The 22,864-nt window shown below is 40.7% G+C and overlaps 2 protein-coding genes across 2 annotated transcripts in view; one reads left to right on the top strand and one right to left on the bottom strand.

Annotated features, from left to right (window-relative positions):
• Positions 1 to 7,432: 7,432 nt before the first annotated feature.
• Positions 7,433 to 9,038, bottom strand: LOC106930366 (relaxin-3 receptor 1-like). The gene has a single exon (XM_015007853.2). The coding sequence runs from the start codon at positions 8,985 to 8,987 to the stop codon at positions 7,842 to 7,844; it is 1,146 nt and encodes a 381-aa protein (XP_014863339.1). The 5' UTR covers positions 8,988 to 9,038; the 3' UTR covers positions 7,433 to 7,841.
• Positions 9,039 to 10,672: 1,634 nt separating this feature from the next.
• Positions 10,673 to 22,864, top strand: part of adamts7 (ADAM metallopeptidase with thrombospondin type 1 motif 7) — a 142,092-nt gene continuing 129,900 nt past the window's right edge. Inside the window, exons 1-2 of the mRNA XM_088004166.1 lie at positions 10,673 to 11,920; positions 17,506 to 17,873. Coding sequence (XP_087860292.1) covers positions 11,800 to 11,920; positions 17,506 to 17,873 — 489 coding nt within the window. The 5' untranslated portion in view covers positions 10,673 to 11,799. The remainder of the gene's footprint in view (positions 11,921 to 17,505; positions 17,874 to 22,864) is intronic.

Genomic DNA, 22,864 nt, shown 5'->3' with positions numbered 1-22,864 from the left:
ATTATTTCCGAACAGCTTTACAACAGATCAGTTCTATAGCTTAGTTGCATGTCTTTAATATTTTAGACTAAAACTATAAAAACTCACGGAAACTTGTTACTCATTTCGTGTTGAGAAAGCTCTGAAATGACCTTGCATATGTTATCAGTATCATTTCAGATATACTTTAAGTAACTTCATTTTCATTTTATAAATAAATCCATGGTTTCATATTTGTTACAAACCCTGTTTATAGAAGATGGATCAAGCATGGAAGTTGGACCAAGTATACTGCCTTGCAAAAGTATTCAGACCATTTGGGAATTTTTTAATGTTTTATTTATTTATTTATTTATTTATTTATTTATTTATTTTTAGCAATCTGTCACATCACAACCTTAAAATACATCCATCCTATTCTATCGGGATTCTATAATAAAAGTGCAGAGTGGCACATAATTGTGAACTGAAAGCAAAGTAATACATTTTCTAATATTTTGCTAGTAAAATCTAAAAGATTGATGCCCCTAAATGAAGCCGGTACAATTGTAATGTTACCACCACATGCCCATCGTGGGCAAGAAAATGCATCATGAGCACATCATTCCCAAGGTGAAGAGGTACAGTAGGGGCAGCATAATGCTGTGGGGATGTTTTTCTTCAGCAGTGAGTGAAATCTGGTAAGAGTTGAGTTGATGGGAAGGCCGATGGAGACAAATACAGGACAGCCCCGGTTGGAAACTTGAAGTAGACTGAAAAATGCTTGGTCCCCGGGGGGGCGGCCTGGCATATGGGACTACCTGGGATTTCCCCAGTGGGCCGACGGATGAGCGAGTCAGTGAATTAGCCCAAAGGGAAGCTGTCACGCTCGCCCCGTTCTCACGCAGCACGCTGTTGTTTTCGCATTGGAGTGGACCTGTAAACACATGGATGAACACAACAGGGTGAGTCAGAAGATCTTGCCCCATAAACCCTGGAAAACAAAAACAAGTAGCATGTGTGGCTCTTATTAAAACCTCACTAAGCGGAAAAGCCTGGTCTCTACTTGTCACGTATATTAAATGTCCCCGTTTTCCTCTCACATCCTGCAGCTCTGCCTCGTCATGCAGGGCTGGTTGAAGGGAGAAGCAGAATATGATTTGGGGGCCCTCTTCATCACCACCACTAACAGTATTTCAGCATATATTTGACGTAATCTGGGTGAAGGGGGCCAAGTTTAATTGGTTATTTGCCGAGTTGTATTCGTGAACAAACTCAAACACAAAGATTAAACTCACAGCATCAGATTGTAGCTAAGGTAACGCAACAATCATGGTATGAAGATTATTATTTGCACTTTTACAAACTAAACTTGCCAATTCGACCTTAAACAGATCTGGTCTCTTCACCAGACAGAAATGAGGTTAGCATTCTTTTATTTTTCTAAAAAAATATATATCTTTAGTTGTCATGACTGTCAAATATTACACAGCCCTTTACACAAAAATCAATACAAATTTATTTTATGGCCTATGGTTGATGTTGACCCAGGTGAGTCACTGGACAGCCAGAGGGCCGGAAGCTCAGATTTTATACTGAGGTTTATAGCTACATTTTACGTTATAGTTTACCTTATAGGTGAAGTACGTGTATATATTGCTGCTGTAAATTTTATTCGCCGACTGATAATAAAAATCTTCAAATCAAATTCTCAAATAAGTTTTCTCATAAAATACCAAGAAACTTAAATGAATCTACAAGCAAGATGTGTTTGAAAACAACTTGATCAGTCTTTTCTGTATCTTTTTTTGAAAAGATACATTTCTAAATCAAATAGCTAAAAGTAATGAAAGATGATGGGGCATCTTAATGTGAAAAAACATAATTTGTGTGACTAAAAAGTCTTTTGGATTCACAAAACCTATCAGAGCTGCCTAGAACGTCCTCCTTTGTATATTTTTAAAGTGTTTTTCATCTGAGCACACAGACAGCCATTGATCACAGAGCTATTGTCCTCTTGGGTGTTTGAAAATACCTTTAAAGGAGATCAATCTGGCTATGCTCTGGTGGTACAAACTGGCTAACTCGTTTATTTCACAGCATGATTATCTCCACCCACTTTAAAAAAAATTACTAGAGCATCAACGGTGAGATACTAAACCAAAAACTCAAAGATGTGCAGGCACCACAGATGGGAAAACTGTCTTAAACATCACTTATATACTTGTTTACTCTTAAATGTTCAAGAAATTAAGGCATTTTCCATAGAATAAAATATCTATGGTAATAATACTGTGACCTAAGAAGGAGAGGGAACAAAGCTGTGTGGTATTCTTCAAAACTTTGGTTTGACCCATCATGTTAAACAGCTAACATTCAATCGAGGACACACTCATGACTCGATTATAAGTAAGGGTGTAAATACTATATCGTGTGAGTGCTCTTTCCTCAGGGAGGATCTTTGCCGGAGAGCCTGGCAGGCTGGCACACCTGGAGCTGATTCTACCAATCAGCAGGCTGGCACACCTGGAGCTGATTCTACCAATCAGCAGGCTGGCACACCGGAGCTGATTCTACCAATCAGCAGGCTGGCTCACCTGGAGCTGATTCTACCAATCAGCAGGCTGGCACACCTGGAGCTGATTCTACCAATCAGCAGGCTGGCACACCGGAGCTGATTCTACCAATCAGCAGGCTGGCACACCGGAGCTGATTCTACCAATCACCAGGCTGGCTCACCTGGAGCTGATTCTACCAATCAGCAGGCTGGCACACCGGAGCTGATTCTACCAATCAGCAGGCTGGCTCACCTGGAGCTGATTCTACCAATCAGCAGGCTGGCTCACCTGGAGCTGATTCTACCAATCAGCAGGCTGGCACACCGGAGCTGATTCCACCCATCAGCAGGCTGGCACACCGGAGCTGATTCCACCAATCAGCAGGCTGGCTCACCTGGAGCTGATTCCACCAATCAGCAGGCTGGCTCACCTGGAGCTGATTCCACCAATCAGCAGGCTGGCTCACCTGGAGCTGATTCTACCAATCAGCAGGCTGGCTCACCTGGAGCTGATTCTACCAATCAGCAGGCTGGCTCACCTGGAGCTGATTCTACCAATCAGCAGGCTGGCTCACCTGGAGCTGATTCTACCAATCAGCAGGCTGGCACACCGGAGCTGATTCCACCCATCAGCAGGCTGGCACACCGGAGCTGATTCCACCAATCAGCAGGCTGGCTCACCTGGAGCTGATTCCACCAATCAGCAGGCTGGCTCACCTGGAGCTGATTCTACCAATCAGCAGGCTGGCTCACCTGGAGCTGATTCTACCAATCAGCAGGCTGACACACCGGAGCTGATTCCACCAATCAGCAGGCTGGCTCACCTGGAGCTGATTCTACCAATCAGCAGGCTGGCTCACCTGGAGCTGATTCTACCAATCAGCAGGCTGGCACACCTGGAGCTGATTCCACCAATCAGCAGGCTGGCGCTGCACGGAGTTGCTGAACGATGAACTCTAAAGTTTATCTCAAGAAATAAGCGTAGAATCACCTCACTCAATTTGGAACCACGGTGCTCCATGACACTTGAATGAATTTGGTTCATTTGGATTTGATTTACAACTGGCTTGGTGGTTTTTAATTTCTGTACAATCAAACGATTGATCAATAGATCTGTGTTTGTATAAATGGAGTGCTGGCAGTCAACATCATTGGAGCCGCTCGATGTCGAAGAGCAGAAGGCTGGCAAGAAATCTGAACTTCCTGAATATCTGGCAGAGCCTCCGGTTGATTGTCTCCATGCCACAATGCAAGTCATGCAAAAATATCCCCAACCAATGACTGAGAGCTTATGGGCACACTTTTCAGTAGAGCTGTGTTTCAAAATTGACAGTACCTTATTATTATTATTATTATTATTTATTATTTATTGTGTCTTAATATTTGCTCAATTTCTGATAAACGGATTTCTTTTCATTAGCGGTAAACTCAAAATTAGCAGAAATTCACTTTTTAAAAAAATATATCACCATGTGCTTATTGAATTGATTTAAATCAGTTTTACAGTGTTGCATTGCTGTGATGAGCATTTCATATTAATTTGGATGTACCTGAGTGGAGATGAAGTCTGGCATTTAAATCCACTATGCTTCTGAAAAGTGCGGTTCGATGCGTTGAGGATTTTGTTGTATTGACCTGCAGCCACCAGTAAGGGGCGGTGTTGACCAAATGCATCTGAAACTGCAGTTCAATTAAAAATAAGTCTCCTTTCATTGATTTTAGGTATTGCGTTAGTTTGCATGTGATATGAAATGTGTTGAGATTATTGTCTTCAGATTACAAATAACCTATGATCTAAACATTTACTTGGTGTCTACATCAAATATTTTAATAAGGAGTTTAAATAAAACAGGGAGACTGTGATATGTAGAAAACTTGTCTTTTTGCCACAAAAAAAAAAACCCATCTTAGCCATTTTAATTTACTGGCTTGCCACATTGATTGAATCTTGTTTTTTTTATCTTGTTCTAGTTACATAATCTCACAACACAGGCTTTATTAAATGGATTCAGAAATAACTTTTCTATCAAAGTTACTAAATACTTTCCAGGTTCTCTTCAGACTCTGATGCTGTGTGCTGTGTGTGAATCACTGAGACCTGCAGGTGCACAGAGACAAATTAAGCTGTTAATATTACTTTCTTAATCTCAAATAACTGTAATAAATCAGGGCAGGTTTCAACGGACAGAGTCATTTTCGTGGTGGAAAGCCTGTCTGTGCTGCTGACACCTGCAAAGCAGTTTCACAAGAATACTGCCATCATGAAAACGTATTGATCCCCGAGGGCGAGGTTTGTTTTTACTGCCACTGAAAATGATACAGTATACCGTACTAAAAATTATAAGAATGAAAATGACCAAAACAACATCATTACAAGCAATGTGTGCAAATGTTCCAGTGAAGTCGCTTAGTAAAAAAAACTGGTGACATCAATGCAACATAAATATACTTTTTGATTGGCAAACTCAAAAAAGTGACAAAGCAGGGTGCAGGTGTGACTTTTAAACTGACAATTTAAAAGACAGTTGACTCTCAAACGTTCATCTACTTTCTGCATATGAAGTGTAAAATGTTCAAACTACATCTCATTTCTTTACTTTTTACCATAAATGTTTTCTTGGAATCTTTCACGTTCTTAATCCATGTCTTTTAGTCTGTAAGAAGATGCTTGAGGCTAAAAACTCTCTCCACTAGATGTGCATATATATCATATCTTTGGAGATAAAATATCTGCCATAAGATGTATTAGCCAAGTTGATAATAACCCCAAAAAGTTTATTTTAGCTTAACAGCACTTTGCATCTTCACCTGCCTTATTTTAGATATGTTTTTCCAGATTCAAAAGTGGGAATAAAAAACTTTACAGGGAACAAAATACATAAAACTGAGCTCGTCAAAATCAGTGTTAAGTCGTCAAAAACAAAATATGCATTTAGGTTGTTAGGTCCTGGACAGAAATCGAGCTTCTAAGAATACCCAGAAAGCCTGGAGAGAAATGCATCAAGACCACGTTGAAATATTGAAGACATTCTGTCTACTTGGAAGTAAGTGTAGAAATCAAAAGCTGTAAGTCAACATAAAAAGTTCTGCAGACGTCTCACTAACAAAAGCATTCCCTGAGGGCGGCCTGCGGCTGGGTGACGCACGCCGACATGCTATAAAAAGTACTCTGTAACGGTATTAGCTGCACCATACACGAGGCTAAAAGCCTCGTGTATGGTGCTTTGTCATCCTCCGTTAAATCTGCAGTTTTAATTAAACCAAGCTTATTCGGGTTCACTCTTACTAAATGTATTCCCTCGTTTTAAGAGCTCGTGAAACCCCTTTTTCGTTTACACAACCTAAACACACTGAACGGGCAGGTTTCCAGCTGCTTTGTTTTTGTTTTTTTGTTTTTTTGCACTCATGGAAAAGCATGAGGAAGAATGGAAAAAGCAACCTGACCACAGCATTTTGCGATCACACAAAACCTCTCGACAGCAACACAAAGGGATGCAGAGGACAAGAAAGGCAGACGGAGGAGAGGAGCATCGGCACACAAAGCTGGAAGCCGATCAAGCCGCCTGCATCCAGGTGACCTCCCTCACCTCCTGGCCTGTGTGGTGGGCAGCTTTCCTCGCTTGTCCGTGGAGGGTCTTCACTTGAGCCAAAAGATGACAGATGGAAATTTATGAGCCATCTCTCCTCTTGGTTGCACATCAGTCCAGCTCAGGTGCCGGACTGATGAAAATCATTTTTCAACGGTTCTCTTCAATCTAACTCTCCGTTAAGTATTTATTTAAATCAGCATCTGCACTCTGTGCTCAAAGAGAGATTGACTGCTTTACATTTGCATTTATTTTTTTTTTACTCACAGGAGGACAACGTTCTCAAACATTTTATAACAAGTACCACTAAACACCAAAGTTTTCCAACTACTATCATCTCTGTAGCTTTTATGAGCAGCCGAGTGACAGGATTTGTGCTTAGTCAGTTTGCTGAGAGGTAGAAGAAAACTTTAGTGGTTTGTTTCTATTGCATTTTAGCTTAAAAGATGAAATATCCAAGTTTGAGGTAAAAAAAAAAAGTTATGATGATTTTCATCAGGCAGATTTCTGTTTGGGAAAGAGAGCTTCTCATCAACCACCATGTAAAATTCACATGTGCACCTTTTATTTTTATATTTTTACTTGTCTGTTTTGCATCTTATTAATTCACACATTTCTTTTAATGAACATGCTGCAATGTTTAAATGCATCAGGTAAGTCATATTTAAAACATTAGAATATACTTTCTCATGAGGCTCATTTGTTAGATTAAAAGCACCAGTTGAAAATAACTAAGTTCATAAGCAAACCCACATTTCTGTATCTTAAAATGAGTTTTCTTTAATTGGTCTTTTGTAACTAATTATCATGTTTTCGTTGTTGGCAAAAAGAAAATTGTAATTAACCAGAATAAAGTCTGGAAATCACCAGTATGAGTAATTATCCTCTATAATGTTACACTTGGTAATAAAGTTCCTGAAATAAATTGACTTTTCAGTAATATTTCAGTGTATTGGATGAGTCTGTACATAGCTTGTAGTGGTAGCAGCATCTAGCCTGGTCATTTAGCATCCATTAAGTTTTTCACTATGTAGCACAGCTTGGTTTCATTTAATGCTGTTTGGACTTCAGAAGTAACTTCATAGCTCACTGTTGCCCACTACATGACAGATAATGGAGACAAAGTATCAAAAATAAATATGTTTTACAGCTGAAGGCAGTGATGCTTGGCACGGCATGAGAACCACGTCATTAGTGTTAAACCCCTTTAAAACATTTGCACAACTTACATCCAGAAACGGTAGAACACGACTGATTCAAAAACTCTGGCCAATTCTGAAATATCATTATTATAATTAAAGACAAATGAAAAATCTATCACAGGATGAAATTAGCTTGGAGCAATAATCAACCTTTTTTTTTTTTTTTTTCCTCTTATGGAAAAGCAATTTATTTACAGTCAGGCTTTACATGGTGAATATCATGGCAAAAAAAAAAAAAAAACTTTTTCATATTTTAGGGTCCGACAGTGAATATCTTCGCCTCTCCATGTGGCCGGGCTGACCCGTCCTGCCCCAGTCCTTTTGTCACTTATAGCGTGAAAAGATTAATCTCAGAAAAATCACAGAATGAGTCAACCGTTTTATAGTTTTCACACGGAATGATCATTCCATGTGACTCGTAGTACATAGAATATAGTGATTTTCAGACTTGTGAACACATTACGCACGAGCAATGCCAGCTGACGGAGCAAAAAATAAAATTAAATAAATAAATAAATAAAGGCAGTTTTTTTTTATTCAGTGGGTGTATGGGATTGACTTAGAACTTGATGAACCTTTACGGTCTATGATGGACAGCGTGTACTCCGTGTTGTCAATGATCTGGAGGGGGACCACTCCCTGGGTTTCTATGTGCGTAACGGAGCGCGTCGCGCAAGCCTTGCTCTGAGTGGGACTGGAGACTCTCCAAAACAGGCCGCTCAGCATCTTCCTGATCTCCGGCCTCATCAGGCAGTAAAGGATGGGGTTCAAGCAGCTGTTTGTGTGTGCCAAGCACACCGTGACCGGGAACACGTACGTGTGCACCGTGTAGTAGGACGTGTCCCAGTTGGCCGCGTTAAATTTCACCAAGACGCCCCAGAAGGTGATGGCGTGGTTTGGCATCCAGCAGCAGAAGAAGGACAAAACGACAATGGCGACAGACTTGGTGACCCTGGATCTCCGTTTGGGGTTGCTGCCGTCCATGCTTTTCCGCCTGACGAAGCGCAGGAGCATCATGTAATTGACACAAACGATGAACATCGGGATGACGAAAGCAATCAGTATTTTCTGGATGTGGTAAAGGGCCAGCCAGTCGTGTCCCTCCGGAAACCTAAGGAGGCACAGCTTTTCTCCGGCGACCACCGTCACAGTGGAGAAGACGGCCGTGGGAGCCGTGGCCGCGGTGGCGGCCAGCCACAGCACCGCGCACACCCACTTGACGCACCGTGACCTTCTGTAAGACCTTTTCTTCAGGGCTGAAGCCACGGAGAGGTAGCGGGTCACGCTCATGGCGGTGAGGAAGAAGACGCTGGCGTACATGTTCATGACGGTGACCGACAGGACGATCTTGCACATCGCGCCTCCAAACGGCCAGCTGAAGTCCAGCGCGGTGTCCACGGCCCAGAAGGGCAGCGTGAGGACGAACTGGAAGTCCGTCACTGCCAAGTTGGTGATGAACACATTTATAGTGGATCTCTTGCGACCCTGTCGCACCCTCATGAGAAAGAACACGAGGAGGTTCCCCACCAAGCCGATGGCGCACACCACCGAGTACACCACCGATATGAATATCCTCAGGATGGGAGAACCGTCCGCGCTCACGTCGATGTCCTCGAATGTGAACTTGTCATCTCCAGCGGAACTTTGGTTCGGCGCTGCGCTTTGGTTAAAGAGCTCGTCCATCTTTAAAAACGCGCAACACGCGCCCCGCAGAACATCCCCATCTGAGAGAGAGAGAGAGATTCCGTGCGCCTTCCTCAGCACCCCGTCATCTTCATCGCTTCCCCCTCTGAATGTCAGCTGACCTGGAATCCGCTTTTATACAGGTGTGTCGCTCCGCCGCTGCGCCAGGATTGGTCAACAGAAAGAGAGAGAAGCAGACTGTCCCGCGCTGTGTAGACTGTGTAGCTCCGTCATTCATTTGCTAAAGATGACAGACATTTACTGGTAGAAACAAAAAAAGGGGTCATGTTCTTTATTAACGCAAGACGAGCTTGTGACTGGAATCGCTGCGCACTCGGGCTGTGCGTAAAAACAGCCAAACTGATTACTTTAGCGCAGCAACGCCAGAAGAAAATGCAAAAATTTTTGACTCAATACGATAACTGTTAGCGTTACTGACAAGTGCAACACACAGTAGATATTGTGGTAGACAACATTTAAACGCTTCAGGCTTTACAAGAAGACACGGATCAGTTTAACGATGCACAAGTGAAAGCGTCCTAAGTTACCGTTGCACCGTGTGGTTCTCCGGCTGCGCTGCTGCAGAACAGGGTGACCATGAGACAGACTTGGTCTCATGAGGGGTGTTAGGGCAGCTGGAGGGATTAAGTCCCCCCCTCCCAGACATGTGCAGCACCCATCCGAGCTCACAAGGCCCTACAGGATCATAGGAACCACTGACCTACCATAACCTCTTTATCGCGGTCCAGAAACCCGTGAACCCGCACAAACGACCTGTGAAAGTGCGCCACCCCCAGCACGGAATTATGTCTGTTTTATATCAGTCAATGCAATAATGACCATGTTGACCATATTCAAAATGATTTTTTAACTGAGTTTAACTGTGTGTGTGGTTTGATTTCCTAAAACATTTAGACATTCTTATGATATTTAAGGTGCTACTGAGTTACTCTGAACAGGTTTGTATGCTGTACAATAAAGATAAAGGTTTGTTTGTCTGTCCTTTCTATCTTTGAATGTCAAACAGCACATATCTGTCTGTCTGTCTGTCTGTCTGTCTGTCTGTCTGTCTGTCTGTCTGTCTGTCTGTCTGTCTGTCCATCTATCTTCATTCCGTTTCTGCTGGCGCTTTGAGTTTTTGGCATCACTCTTCTGGGCAACTTCTGCTTCATCAGCAACATCATCTGTTAAAGTGCTTCGGTGACAAATGTCACACAAAGGTCCGTTATTATAAATACACCACATTAGCATACAGTACATTAATCCTGGTATTTTCGAGTGTCCTTGCTCCTCGCCTTTTTTGCTGTGGAGAAATTTTGATAAACTAAAGTAAATAGACATATTTTTGCTCATCTGGTTGGTATGCTAAAGTGCAGATGGTTTTGACACTTACTCTGAAATGGTATTAAATAAAGCTTTTCCCCGACAACAGCAGCTATGAAAAGTTTAAGAAACTACCATCACATTTAACTTTCCTGCTGATTCTAAACTAGTTAAAGCTGAGTACATTTTCTAGACTGTTGGACTGTCGCCCCGAGACAGTCCAACATAAGGTGAAAATGCACACATCAGCAACCAGAGACTAATCTAATTTCTTATTTCTGGCATTACTGGAGACGTTTGCAGTTTACCATGAAAGCATGTTTTGTTTTTTATTCTTGTCAAAGAGAAACAAAATGCGGCCCCTGTCCCAAAGCAGCCACTGTCGGAACCTTCAAGAGACAAAGACACTGTGAGCATAGCTGCTGTTTTTGTTTCACCCTAAGAGGCTCATAAGGTGATAAACCAAATCAGACTCAAGCAAAATTAACCAAGTAATTAAATATGTTTTTTTTTTTAAATTTAGGCAACTACGGTAGTATGAAGTTATGGGGGCGGGGGTGATCAGTAGGAAGTTAATTTTAAACCCACAGATACTGAGGTTGTGTTCACTAATTTCCTTTTTTCTTCAAAAATGACATTAGTGCATAAAAAAAAGCCATAATAAACAAGTTAAAGTAATAATTAAAACATTAAGCTGCGTGTTTACAAATTTAATAACTGTCCTCAAAAAGTCATTTGTGGGAATTCACGTTTATGGAGCCAATATAATCCCTTCCGTCACAGCTTCCTGTGAAAGTATCCGGTTTTAACCCTTTGTTTTTTTTGGTTGTTGTTGTTTTTCTTAAAGAGTATTCCTCAATCCAAAATGACCGTCGCTGTGTTGCACAAAGTGCATCCCCTGATCTAAAGTGTTTTCTCCGATTTTAAGTGAATGCATCCCATCTGAGCGGGTCCTCATCTGACCCACTGAGAACCCGTCAGACCTCGGCTTTTTCTGGGCTGTGCTTGTATGCAAGCTGGATCGTTTGACTGTATCCGATTTCTTGGTGCGGCCGTTCCCCTTTAAGCCTCCGCTCGGTCCTTGAAGAGCCAGCCTATTGTCTGAGAGTCCTCCCATCTGTGGGGGTGGCTCTGCAAAAGTTTGCCGAGGGGGGAAAAAAAGAGAAAAGTTTTCAAGCTGTCACTGGTAGTCGGGAGGAGACTGATGGAGGACAGGAGAAGGAACCAAGGGCCGCTCAATAAAGTGTCAAAGCCGACTTTACAAAAGTTACAGAGTTGGAGTCGGAATGCATCCAAAACAAGCAGCGGACGCAAACGATGATCGGGCCCATGTTGGAGATCTTTATTAGGACTGTGACGGCTGAGGCGCATGGTCCAAGTGACGCCGAACGCGCATCCAACTCATATGGACTCCATCTGAATTGAGCGCCGTGGAGCTTTATGGGAAGGCAATAGATGTTTCTGACACGCAGGTCCCCGTCCTGACGAAATGAACCGTTCGGAGTGGGGGCTCCACGCTGCTGGACAAAGAGCGTCTCCCATTCAAGTCCTCGTCGCGCTTCTTTTGGCTCTGGAGATCTGCAAAGCCATCGGATCCCCTCACGAACCAGGTCAGTGATCTACCTCCTCCCCTCCATCCACCACAGGCTTTTAGAGTCGTGCTTTCTTTCTTTTTTTTTTTTTTTTTTTTGTTTACATCAACACGACCTCTTGTTGCGGCGTCTGGCTCAGCGGTGCTTCATTTGCTCCACGAGTGCGTCTAATTAAAGCCAGAGAAGCCAAGAGCCAGACGGGATAGTTTTCTGTCTCTGTGACTAGAAGCCAGCTTCTAGACCCTCTGTTCGCAAACTTTACAGCTGACCACAGCAATTACAGCTCATTGTGGTCGCTCCGGAGACGTGCTTTATAATGAGCCGCGCTGTTCCATCCGTTTCCATCCGATCCGACACGAAAACCTAGTGGAAGTGCTTCTGCTCCGACGCCGACCTCTGACCTCTCATGTCAGCAGCAGGAAACCGCAGCTTTACTTTGGGAATTTACAGGATGCAATATGCACAGTATTTTTTTATTTTTTTTAATATGCGAGCCAGTTCCCATTCTCCTGCCGCATGGAGACGGGAGCATCTGATATCTGGTCGGAAACACTCCCACGCCTCCACCTCTCCTCTCCCCTCCCCTCCCCTCCACCCAGCCACTCCACTCCACTAAACTCCACTCCACATGTGTGTCCTCCCAGCAATTCCCTCAGTTTGTTGTTGTAGATGCGAAAAGCCAAAGCACTCCCAAGGTCTGGGGATCCAAAGCTGGTTTGAATGCACTCGAATCCTGTTCACATCAGAAGGGTGAACAGGATTCAAGGCAAAGATGAGATGCTGAGAGGAGGAATCACTCAATCAGTTAAAAAAAAAAAAAAAGCTCAGATAGTTCATTATGCTGGAAGAGTTTTAAAGTGAAGACCTACCTCTGATAAAATACTTTTTCCCCTAATGCACTATGCATTTGATAACATATGAATAACAAGTTTTCTGTTTATTAATAAAATGTCCATTTATTAATAAAAACTTTACTACTAAAGCTATGTAATACGATTGTTTTCCTTTAGATTTAATAAACATAGTACCTTCTTGAAGATATTCTCATTTGTCCAGATATTTGCATCTGTGCAGACTGCCTGGCCAAAATAAAAAGTCACCCTTTGTGTTTCACTAGACAAATGTTTCACCCTTTGGAAATGACTGCACAGATTTAATACGTTCCAGCTTGGCAACAAGTCATTCAGTCTAAGCTGACACAGTCAGAATCTTCTCATTCCTGAAACTACAATGTCAGCAAACGCGTCTCTTGGCTGTGGGAAAGCTGTTCTTCTGAATCATGAGGGCTCAATTATTAGTCTGCATCGGTTCAACAAAACGACCAAGAAAATGTCTGTAAATATAAATATTTGTTTTAATGTCAGACTGATTTATTAAAACCTGGGTTTTGAAATGAAAAAAACAAAACAAAAAAAAAACCCAAACAAATATAAGGAAAGAAGTGTGATCAGAAAAAACAAGTATTGCATTTAAACTTCCTAAAACATTTATCAGTGATGGAAGGACAATTTTCACTGCTATAATTATATTTTCGATTGGATTATAATCCATTTTAAAATTGCAGCACTGGAAAAAAAATTGGTTTGTTTGCTCAGTTAGACTCCAAGGATGGCGATGAGTCTAAATTTAATCTGTACCGACTAACATGTGTCAAGAAAAGAAGGAGTAAACTCTCACACACTCCCTTGATAAGACGAGTTTCCAAATAAATAATAAACGCACAGGGGTTTAAAAGTTTCAGAAGTCAGCAGGATTCAGTTGTGAGTATCTTATGTTCTCGTTTCACTTCAAAACATGTTTAGGCATGCTCAATGTGAATGTTTCATTGGGAATGTTGCTTCATGTAGTGAAAATGACTTTCCACAAGTCATCAGTGGTCTGAAACTTGCATTGGTTTAGAACTTCCCCTAAACATTTTCAGCTAGATTTAGATTTTTTGGGTCATGTTGGATGGCTACGGAGCCCCTTAAGGGTCACTAAAGGAAGAAAAATGTGAAAAAATAAAATAAACCAGACATGGACAAGAGACCATGTTCAGGGATGTGCAATAGAAAGAAGATTCATGTGCTAACATTTTCTTTCAGCAGAGTTAAAGGACAGTGGCATTGTAACACAACAGATTCAGGTATTTTCTCCGAGTCTTTCTTTGGAAGAAAAGAAAAGTTAAGGTCTCTTATCGGAGGTGGACGAACAGAATACTAATAAAAGTTCAACGCAAGTTCAACAGACCTTGAGTGTTTCTCGGATGTAACCACCTGTCTCTTCTTTTTGTGCCAAACCCGAACATAAAAGTCTGTAGTTTTTCCGCATTTTGTATTCATTTCATTACTATAACTTTTTTGTAGCACTGTCGTCTTTCTCAATCACTGCGTTTTGTCACCCCTTTGTGAGAAAGTGAAGGAATTTCAGTTCTGTTCACCATGAGATGGATTTTTTCCAATGATGCATCCTTCCAGCTGCCATTGCTACACTGTCAGCAAATATTACACTGACTTTACGTTCGCATACACAAGAAACACAAATCCAGCTGCAGTTGGAGAAAACGGCTTTATACTTTTAATATGAGACAGGTGGGATCTGGGGATCCCTGCTGCATATGTGTAATCTTTTATTTAAAGCTTGATATCCTTTAATCTGGGCCTATGAGTAGGGCAAGAGACAAAAGTGAATCTGATTGTCTGAAGTTGTTTACTCCTGATGTTGACTGTTTTAAAGATTATAAAAATGGGTTATTTTTGTTGTACTACAACAACTCAATTACTATTTCGTGAGAAAAATATCAAATTGGACGCTTAAAAATTGCCTTTAGTGTTCTTTGGTATATGACAAAAATATTGTTTGAATATGCCCAATTCCAGTGGTGGGAAGTAATGTACTTAATTGTACTTAAGTACAATTTTTGTGTATCTGTACTTTACTTAAGTAGATTTAATAATGGGTACTTTCTACTTTTACTCCACTACATTTTACAGTAAGTATCTGTACTTTCTACTTCACTACATTTCTACAAAACTGTCGCGTTACTCGTTACATCCAAGTCGCGTTGCGCTGTTTGTCCGTTAAAATGTGACGTTCAGGGACTTAAGGTGGCGCCGTAAAATCCAAGCAATAACGTGACTTAGTGTCTGTTGTCACCCATCGTCTCCACCTTTACTCGCACGGAGCTCCAGACATGCGCAGTGGTTTCCTCTGAGCGGGAGAAGACGTCTGTCTGATCGTCAGTAATATAATGGCGCTGCATAAATCATAATATATGGCGACATGTAAAACCAGCAGCGCTTCGCTTTCACAGACGGTGGGGATTTTGTCCAACTTTTAGCTTAACTTGGAAGGAAAGCTTAAAGAAAGGTAAGATCTGTGGACGTGATGCTAACAAAGCTAGCTGTACTGAGACACATGTTGCATCTGCGATGAAAAAAAGTTGTCACTCATGCGCTTAATTTTTGTGTGGAGGTGTTGACTGAGGTGTCGCACATATGGGACAACGCTGTGACCAAAGTCTGCATTGATATGACATTCAGGAACGATCCGATTCTTCTGAACGGATCTTTACTGATTAAATTTATTTCAGCTCTAAGTATTTAATATTTAGATGTTTTATGGAATGGGGATCTTTCAGATCAATCTGAGAACCAATTTTGATAGGTAAAACTTAATTTTTTTGTGTCACATAGCGCAGGGTGCTGGTCTTGACTTGGTCTTGGGTTGGTGGTCTTGACTACAACTCTATGTGGTTCCTGGTTGCATGTCCTCCCTCACCCACCTTCTTTCCATCCCCTTTCTGTTGGATTTCTTTCAAAATAAAAGCCTCTAGCGGCAATAAAAGTGAACTTCATGCTATGTTAGGACAGGAGACAAGATGTTTACATCCCTGAAAATATGATGCATAGAATCACATATCTAAGTCTAAACTATGTTACAGAGAGTAAACATAATAAAAACATGCTTTATCTGTGGCATTGCTCATTACAATGGCACATTTCTAATGTATTAAAATTAAATACAATCGGTTCATTTAATGATATTGTATTAGGGATTAGGTAATTCATTCAGCAAGTACTTTTACTTTTAATACTTAAGTATTTTTAAAAGCCAGTACTTTTTTACTTTTACTTAAGTACAAATGTTAATGTGGTAGTTTTACTTTTACTTGAGTACATTTTTGTCAGTGTATTTGTACTTTTACTTAAGTACATTTTTTGAGTACTTTCTCCACCACTGCCCAATTCCAATGTTTTGCTGAATTTAATATTTTGCATGGTCATTCATACCACCGAGTGATGCGGCTGCAATCAGACGTCTGTGTGAGCAATTTGCCACCCCCAAAGTGACCTACATGCACAGATGAAGAATGTTGATGTCGAACACTTTTTAAGGAAGGAATAATTGATGTTCCATCTACGGATCGATTTCAAAGACATTGAGCGATGAGAGCCAACAGTATTGTCGCCGTGTTGTAATAAATGGTAAACTGATGTGCTTTGTTTAGTCCGGAGAACCCCAAAGCGCTTCACACAACTTCCAGCCATTCCCGGACACGCACAGTCGCACTTTGAAAATGCACCTAACAGTAACGACCTTTTGTGACAGAAACTTTTATAGAAGAGTCTGTTTGGGTGTCAGACTCAGGAGTGGTGGGGATGTGCTGCGATGCGCTTCACTGACACAAACGCACTTCAACATTTTTAGGATTATATTATTTTCAGTTCAGTGCCTCATATGGAAGTGGCACAAAACAGCTTTTTTTGGTTGGGGTGAAAAAGTCAAACACAGTTTCCTGTGAATGTAGCTTTTGTAGCAAGTTGTCAACTCGACTATTTGTTTGAAACGTTCTCACTTCTTCTCTAAACTGGGATCACTCTGGCTGCAGTGTTTTGTAAGTAATCTGCCGACTGCTTTAAGGCAGTCCACATGATGCCACTTAAAAAATGTGCAAATTATTACTGATTGAGTTACAGACACAAAAATAAATTTGAGCTAAAAAGATTTGAGTTCAACTACTAAGGATAGTGCAGTTTGTGCATCTTCTCTCCAGCAGCACCTGAATGGATTCAAAAGTTGTTGTTTTTTTATTCTAATTGAGCTCTAAGACGTTATGATGTCATGCCGGGTTAACTAATCCACATTCCCCCACTTTTCTCTAGAGGAGCTGTTGAATAATATGTACTATTATTACACTAATATCGACACGGTTGTTGAGTGGGAAGGTCACCTTTTGCAGGCAAAATTCCTTCGTTCTTATCAATCTCCTGGAGCTCTTAGAGACTCCTCTTTTGATCCTGCTGATGCATCCACTTCAGGTTGGAGGAAATTAAGGATCATTTCCATTAGAACAAATTTCAAAAGCCATAATTAACCCACTGCACATGAAAGCAAAAGCCAAATGGTGAAAAGGAAATTAGGTTTTGAAGCATTAATGGAAGAATGGGTCTGCATCCAAGCCCATAAATGACGCGATTATGCAGTCATGCGACGTGGTTTAGAGTTTCAGAGTCTTAATTTACAGCTTTACAGACCCTTAATTGTTTAATTACTCTCTTCATTCCCATGATATATTTGCCCATCTTCCCAAACATAATGGTTTCCCACCGTGGCTTTTACAGAGGGATTTCTACATGACCTGCCTCCGTATGAAGTGGTTCACCCCACCAGAGTCGATGCCAGAGGCCACTTCCTGTCAAACATCCTGACTCACCATGCCCGCCGCGTGCAGCGCCGGGAAACCTCCGAGGAGAGAGCTGACGGCGGTCGAGTCTTCTACCAGTTTCTGCACGGTGGCCACAGCTTGCACTTTAACCTCACCCTTAACCCAAACCTGCTGGCTCCGGGGTTCACCACAGAGAGGAGGTACGGTGGCCTGGAAGGGGCCAAGATCCATCGGCCCGGAGTCCCCAGGTGTCATTATCTAGGCGAGGTGTGGGACGGGACCTCCGTGAAGGGGAGTGCTGCGATAAGTACATGCAATGGACTGGTGAGTAACGCAATGATCCGAAGTAATTTCAAAGCATGGCGTTTGTGTTTAATGTATGGGAGCACATGCACGGCAAAAACACAAATCTCTTAGTACACTTGCAACAAGACAAAGCTATCTTACAAGTAACTTTTCAGCAAGATATAGGAGCTTAAGTCAATCATTTCTCACCACCGATTAAAGAAAACAGGTACTACTTCCACTAGCAGATTATTTTATATATGTAACTTGTCCTTTTTCAACTATATTAAGGATTTATTGACTTAAAACAGGCTCCTATATCTCTTGAAAATTTACTTGCAAGTTCCTTTTGTCTTATTTCAAGATATTTGCACTAGAAACTAGACCAAAAATGGTTGGTGAGATTATTATTGCAGTGTACACACTTTAACGTTTGGATATGAACCCCATGGCTTACAGCGTTTTAGCATGTGAAAACACTTGTTGGAGACATAAATTCAAGGTAACACTTTATTTGAAGAGGGGTGAATAAGACTGTCATTACACTTTCATTAACATGACATAACACCTGTCATGAACATGAATAAGCCTTCATGAATATTTATGACTGTTGTCATAAAGCGTCATTCGGTAAATTATGACACTTTTAATACAAAGTTGACATTATTCAAAATGTCTTTGTTATGACATCTTGGCATTAACCAAGAAATCATTACTGATATAAATTTGTTATAAAAGTATTACTGATTGCACTTTAAAAATTAGGTAACTTTATGTTATTAAAGGTAAAGTTTAAACTAGTAATGTTGGGTTTGGTTCTTCACTAAAAAAATTCACAAGTTTTGTATGTAGATGGTTTCTAATGAATCAAGAATCTAAAGTGTGCTTAGACTTTTTAGATTTATATAAGACCTTCAGTCATATGGAGTTAGTCAGAAGATTTAAAGCCCCATGTGAAGTGACTGTGATGAAATTATTTCTTTTTATTTTTTTGTGAGTTAATTAAAATTGTTCTGTTGCACTGAGCATGTGCAGAGCAGCTCAGCTCTGCATGCTGCTTTTGGATTAAAATAACAGCCTTATTAAACAAGGTTTCAAGTACTAGGGCTACTTTTTAAAAAAAAAAATCATAATAATAATTAAAAAATCTGCAATGTTCTGAACGAAGCAGTTTTCTAAGGCTTAGGTTTACTAAACGTTTCAGCCCACTGCAGGATAATGGCAAAGAAATACATCACTTGTTCTCTGATCGCTTCTTTTATTCTTGGCTGGTTTTATTTGTTAAATATTAAAAAAAAAAAAAAACTATTGAAAAAAGAAACGTTTGTATTCAAGCATCAGTTTGTATGTGTAATTGTTTTACATTGACTGAAAATCTTGACTTTTTTTTATTATTTTCTTTTTAATATACTTTTCACAAAACTTTAGTTGAACTCTTTTCTTAAATCGAACTTTTAAAAAGTATTGAGTAAGTTAAATCAGCTACAACATAAATATGACATAACTTATAGATAAAAACCGTAATCCAAATCCTATTTGCCTAATGTGAAAATATAGTTTGCACTTTTTAAATGAGGGATCAATTGGATCCTTTTCAGAGAGATTAATTGGGGCCAACCTGTTTGAAACTAAATCTGTGTCTTCTGCCAGGAAATGTTTATAAAACCATTTCTACAAAAAATAGAAGCGTAAAAACACTCGGGTTAAGCATCAGGACAGAGATCCAAAGCACACCAGCACATCCGCTTCACAATGTGGCCCGATGAAAGTCCAGACTTGAATCTGATCTGGGTTCTGTGGCGTTGCCATTAAACGAGACTGTGAAGCTCCGAAACCGTTCAGTTTGGCTGAATTGAAAATCTGCTAAGAAGAGTGGGACAGTGATGCAAAACACTGTCACTTATTACAAATGCAGATTTACTTTAACCTTAACACTGAAATGTGTTTGACGTAAAAAACAGTGCAGCTAAAACTCAATACCAGAAGAGATGTCGTTTTTCTTTTAGGTAACAAAAAACTTAAAACAATAATTTAGCAAATGAGAGAAAAAAAAAAAAAAGAATCTCAGAAACAAACACACCGTCTGAAATAGTTTGTTTTTGTTTGTTTTTTGCTCAGAGGATTCGACGTTTAGTTCTCATGGTCCGACATGTTGACATTATTCCACTTGTTGCACTTGGGTTGCAAAGTTAAACTGCGTTGAGTTGACGTGAGTTCACCCTTCAACGCGTTTGGCGAGATAAGAGTGAGAAGCCAAGCATGGGGCACTTTCTGCACATTTTAAATGTAAATCAACTTAATTTAAAATGCAGCTGGTGATTTCTGCTCCAATTAATCCAGCGCCATGTCTGCAGCCGGGGCTGCACGCAATTTAGCCACACCAAACTTAATGATTGTGTAGATTGCAAGCGATAGAGAGCCATTAAAAATTCACACAAGGCTAGGTATTCTGTTTTTTTGTTTTTTTTTTCCCCCTAAAGTCCACGCATGCCTTTGTTGGGAAGCTGCTCTCTGATGGCGTCCCTCTAACGAGGATGTTTTAGTAAATACTCTAAAAATGTCATTATTGCTTCAGTCCTCTTCAGACCCAAACGCTACGGATGGAAAATAACATACAGAGATCAGACAAAGGATTGTCGTCATGCTGTAATAATATTTCTTTGTATTAAATCTGCCCTCTAGCTATTGCATATTTTTGTCTGAAACATGCAAATGGGAGGATTTCAAATTACAGCGTCGGATTCAAACCTGCCATCAGTGGCTGTTAATATTCACGCAGCCTGCCTTCAAACGTCCAATGTGAAACATTCTGGGCTGATCTCACTGCAGTGTCTGAAGTTACAACACTGAAATAATCTGTGAGCTGAAAGCAATATGCGTTGCTTGAGCTTTTTATGTATTTTGTCACATGTGGCAGAATGTGTAGTGGCTGTTTCAGTAATATCGACCAACACAAAGCAGGCCATGATTAGAATATTGGAGGAAAATGATTTTCACAAGTTTCTGAAAAGTGTCGTGAATACACAGTCACATTCAATATGACAGAATATGCCATTTGATGAACAACCTTTTAAGTAGGTATTAAACATGGGCTTGATTTTCATTAATCCCACATTATGGTTCTCTTGTTAGTTTTTTTTTTTTTAATTGTTCTGAGGTATTCTAATCCTAAATCTCATATTTTCATTAGCTGAAAACCATAATTTACAGAAACAGTGTGTGTAATTAACCTAGATAATGTTTCAGTTAGTAAATTCATGTGCAGAGTAATACTATTGAATATATCCTAATTCATTAAGTGTGACTGAGCACCCAGACAGTGTCTGGGAATGTCGGTCTTCATCGAGATCCCTTATCTGATTTTGGTTCGAATCCTAACTGGTCAGTTTCATCACACATAAGTAATTTGACTTTAAACCTTTGTAGCTCTGGTTGTGTGTTCAGAGTCCATCGCCTCGGTCTCGTGAGGGAAGCCGCTTTCGAGGCTCTTGCTGCTTTTGTCTCGTTTTCTTCCAGGATTCCTCTGAGCTCGGCTGCATCCGCGTTTGCATCAACTCTGAAGAAAAGCGTGCCCAGAGCGTGATGCGGTCACCGACATGCCGCACCTTGAGAACGAGGTTTTCAGTTGGATGCACGTTGTGTGCTCCACGTGACGTTTGCCAACCTTCAGAGTGACCTCTTCCAGCTTTCTCCTTGCCGTTCTTTCGTAAACGAACACAGCTGTGTGGAGGGCTTGAATAATGGCTGTTCTGTTCCCTGGATGTCCTACTTTAAGCTGTGGTTCCCTGCCGCTCCTCTGGGGTTACCTCTTGGCTGCTTCGGATGAATCCTCCGCCTGCCTGGCCTGTCTGTTTATGTGGACAAGCATGTCTCGCATGTTTGGGACTGTGCCGTACTCTTCTGTTTTGGAAACGATGACTGGAAGAATGCTTTAAGGTGCCGAGAGCCTGAGGTTTGGTTTAGTAACCTGACACGGTCTTAAAATTCTCCGTAACTTCATCCCTGAGCAGTCCGCTGTGCTCTTTTATCTTGACTGCTGTTTCCTCGTGTTCTCTAATAAACTTCCACAAACATCTGGTTTTACAGTGAGATTACATTACACACAGGTGGACTCTATTTGCTAATGGGGGATTTCTCAAGGCCATTCATTGCACTGGATGTTGTTTAACGATTTCAGAAATGTTTTATGAACCCTTTGTCTTTTTAAAAAAAATGTATTTCATTGGAATATAGTGAGCTAGACTTACTATTGTACAACACGGTACAGTTTTTGTTGTTTTATCTCTTTTTATGCTTCAGCTGCTGGATTGTTGTTGTTTAAAGAAACTCTTGTTTTCCAGGAGCCAGCTAATTGCCCGTTTACAAAAGCAGTCTTAGGAAACCGTCTGAGAACTTTTTTTATTTACATATATAATTCCTGTCTCTCTCTCTCGCTTGAGTGTAAACTTTCTGTGGAGCAATCATGCTGTTAGAAATGGTCTTCAAAGCAAAGTCAGAAGCAGATGTACTTCCTGTTTGAGCACACCTCGTTTTCTTTCACTCTTAAAACGGAAATGCTTCTTTAGCAGTCCGTTATTTTTGACCTGCAGCTTATTAAAGTTTAGGTAAATTTGTTAAGCCAGTTGTCAGTTAAGAAAAAAACATTTGCCTAATTGGTTAATATAAAACCAAGACATGTTTGGATATTTTATGAATTCTCCACTGCCTCGGGGCGTTTAGATGGTATAAAGCCTGAACGAAAGGCGTTTCCTACCATACGTCCCTCCAGCTCCTCGCCGACATGCTGTGATGCGTAATTTCGAAGTCTGTCTTTCAGTTGCTTGGGTTCAGTGCATTTATGAAGTGTGTAGTCGATATAATATCGATTCCATATATTTGTTTGAGGAAACGTCTTTGCAGTTTGAGTGGTTCCCTGAGAGATTCATTTGGTTAACAATGGGTGTGTGCTGCCTGTGTTTATTTTAAAAGACGGTTCCGGTGGGAAGGGCTTTGGAAATCAGACTTATCCACTTTAACATCCTGCTCAATTG

The sequence above is a fragment of the Poecilia mexicana genome, unplaced genomic scaffold, assembly GCF_051168715.1.
Source record: "Poecilia mexicana isolate PSO_F unplaced genomic scaffold, ASM5116871v1 scaffold_3, whole genome shotgun sequence".
Classification (NCBI taxonomy): Eukaryota; Metazoa; Chordata; class Actinopteri; order Cyprinodontiformes; family Poeciliidae; genus Poecilia; species Poecilia mexicana.
The sequence above is the reverse complement of the archived record's forward strand: the minus strand, read 5'-3'. Positions and strand labels throughout refer to the sequence as shown.

What these genes read in the sequence shown, in the direction of transcription:
- LOC106930366 (XM_015007853.2), bottom strand. Translation starts at nt 8,987, where the DNA reads ATGGACGAGCTCTTTAACCAAAGCGCAGCGCCGAACCAAAGTTCCGCT.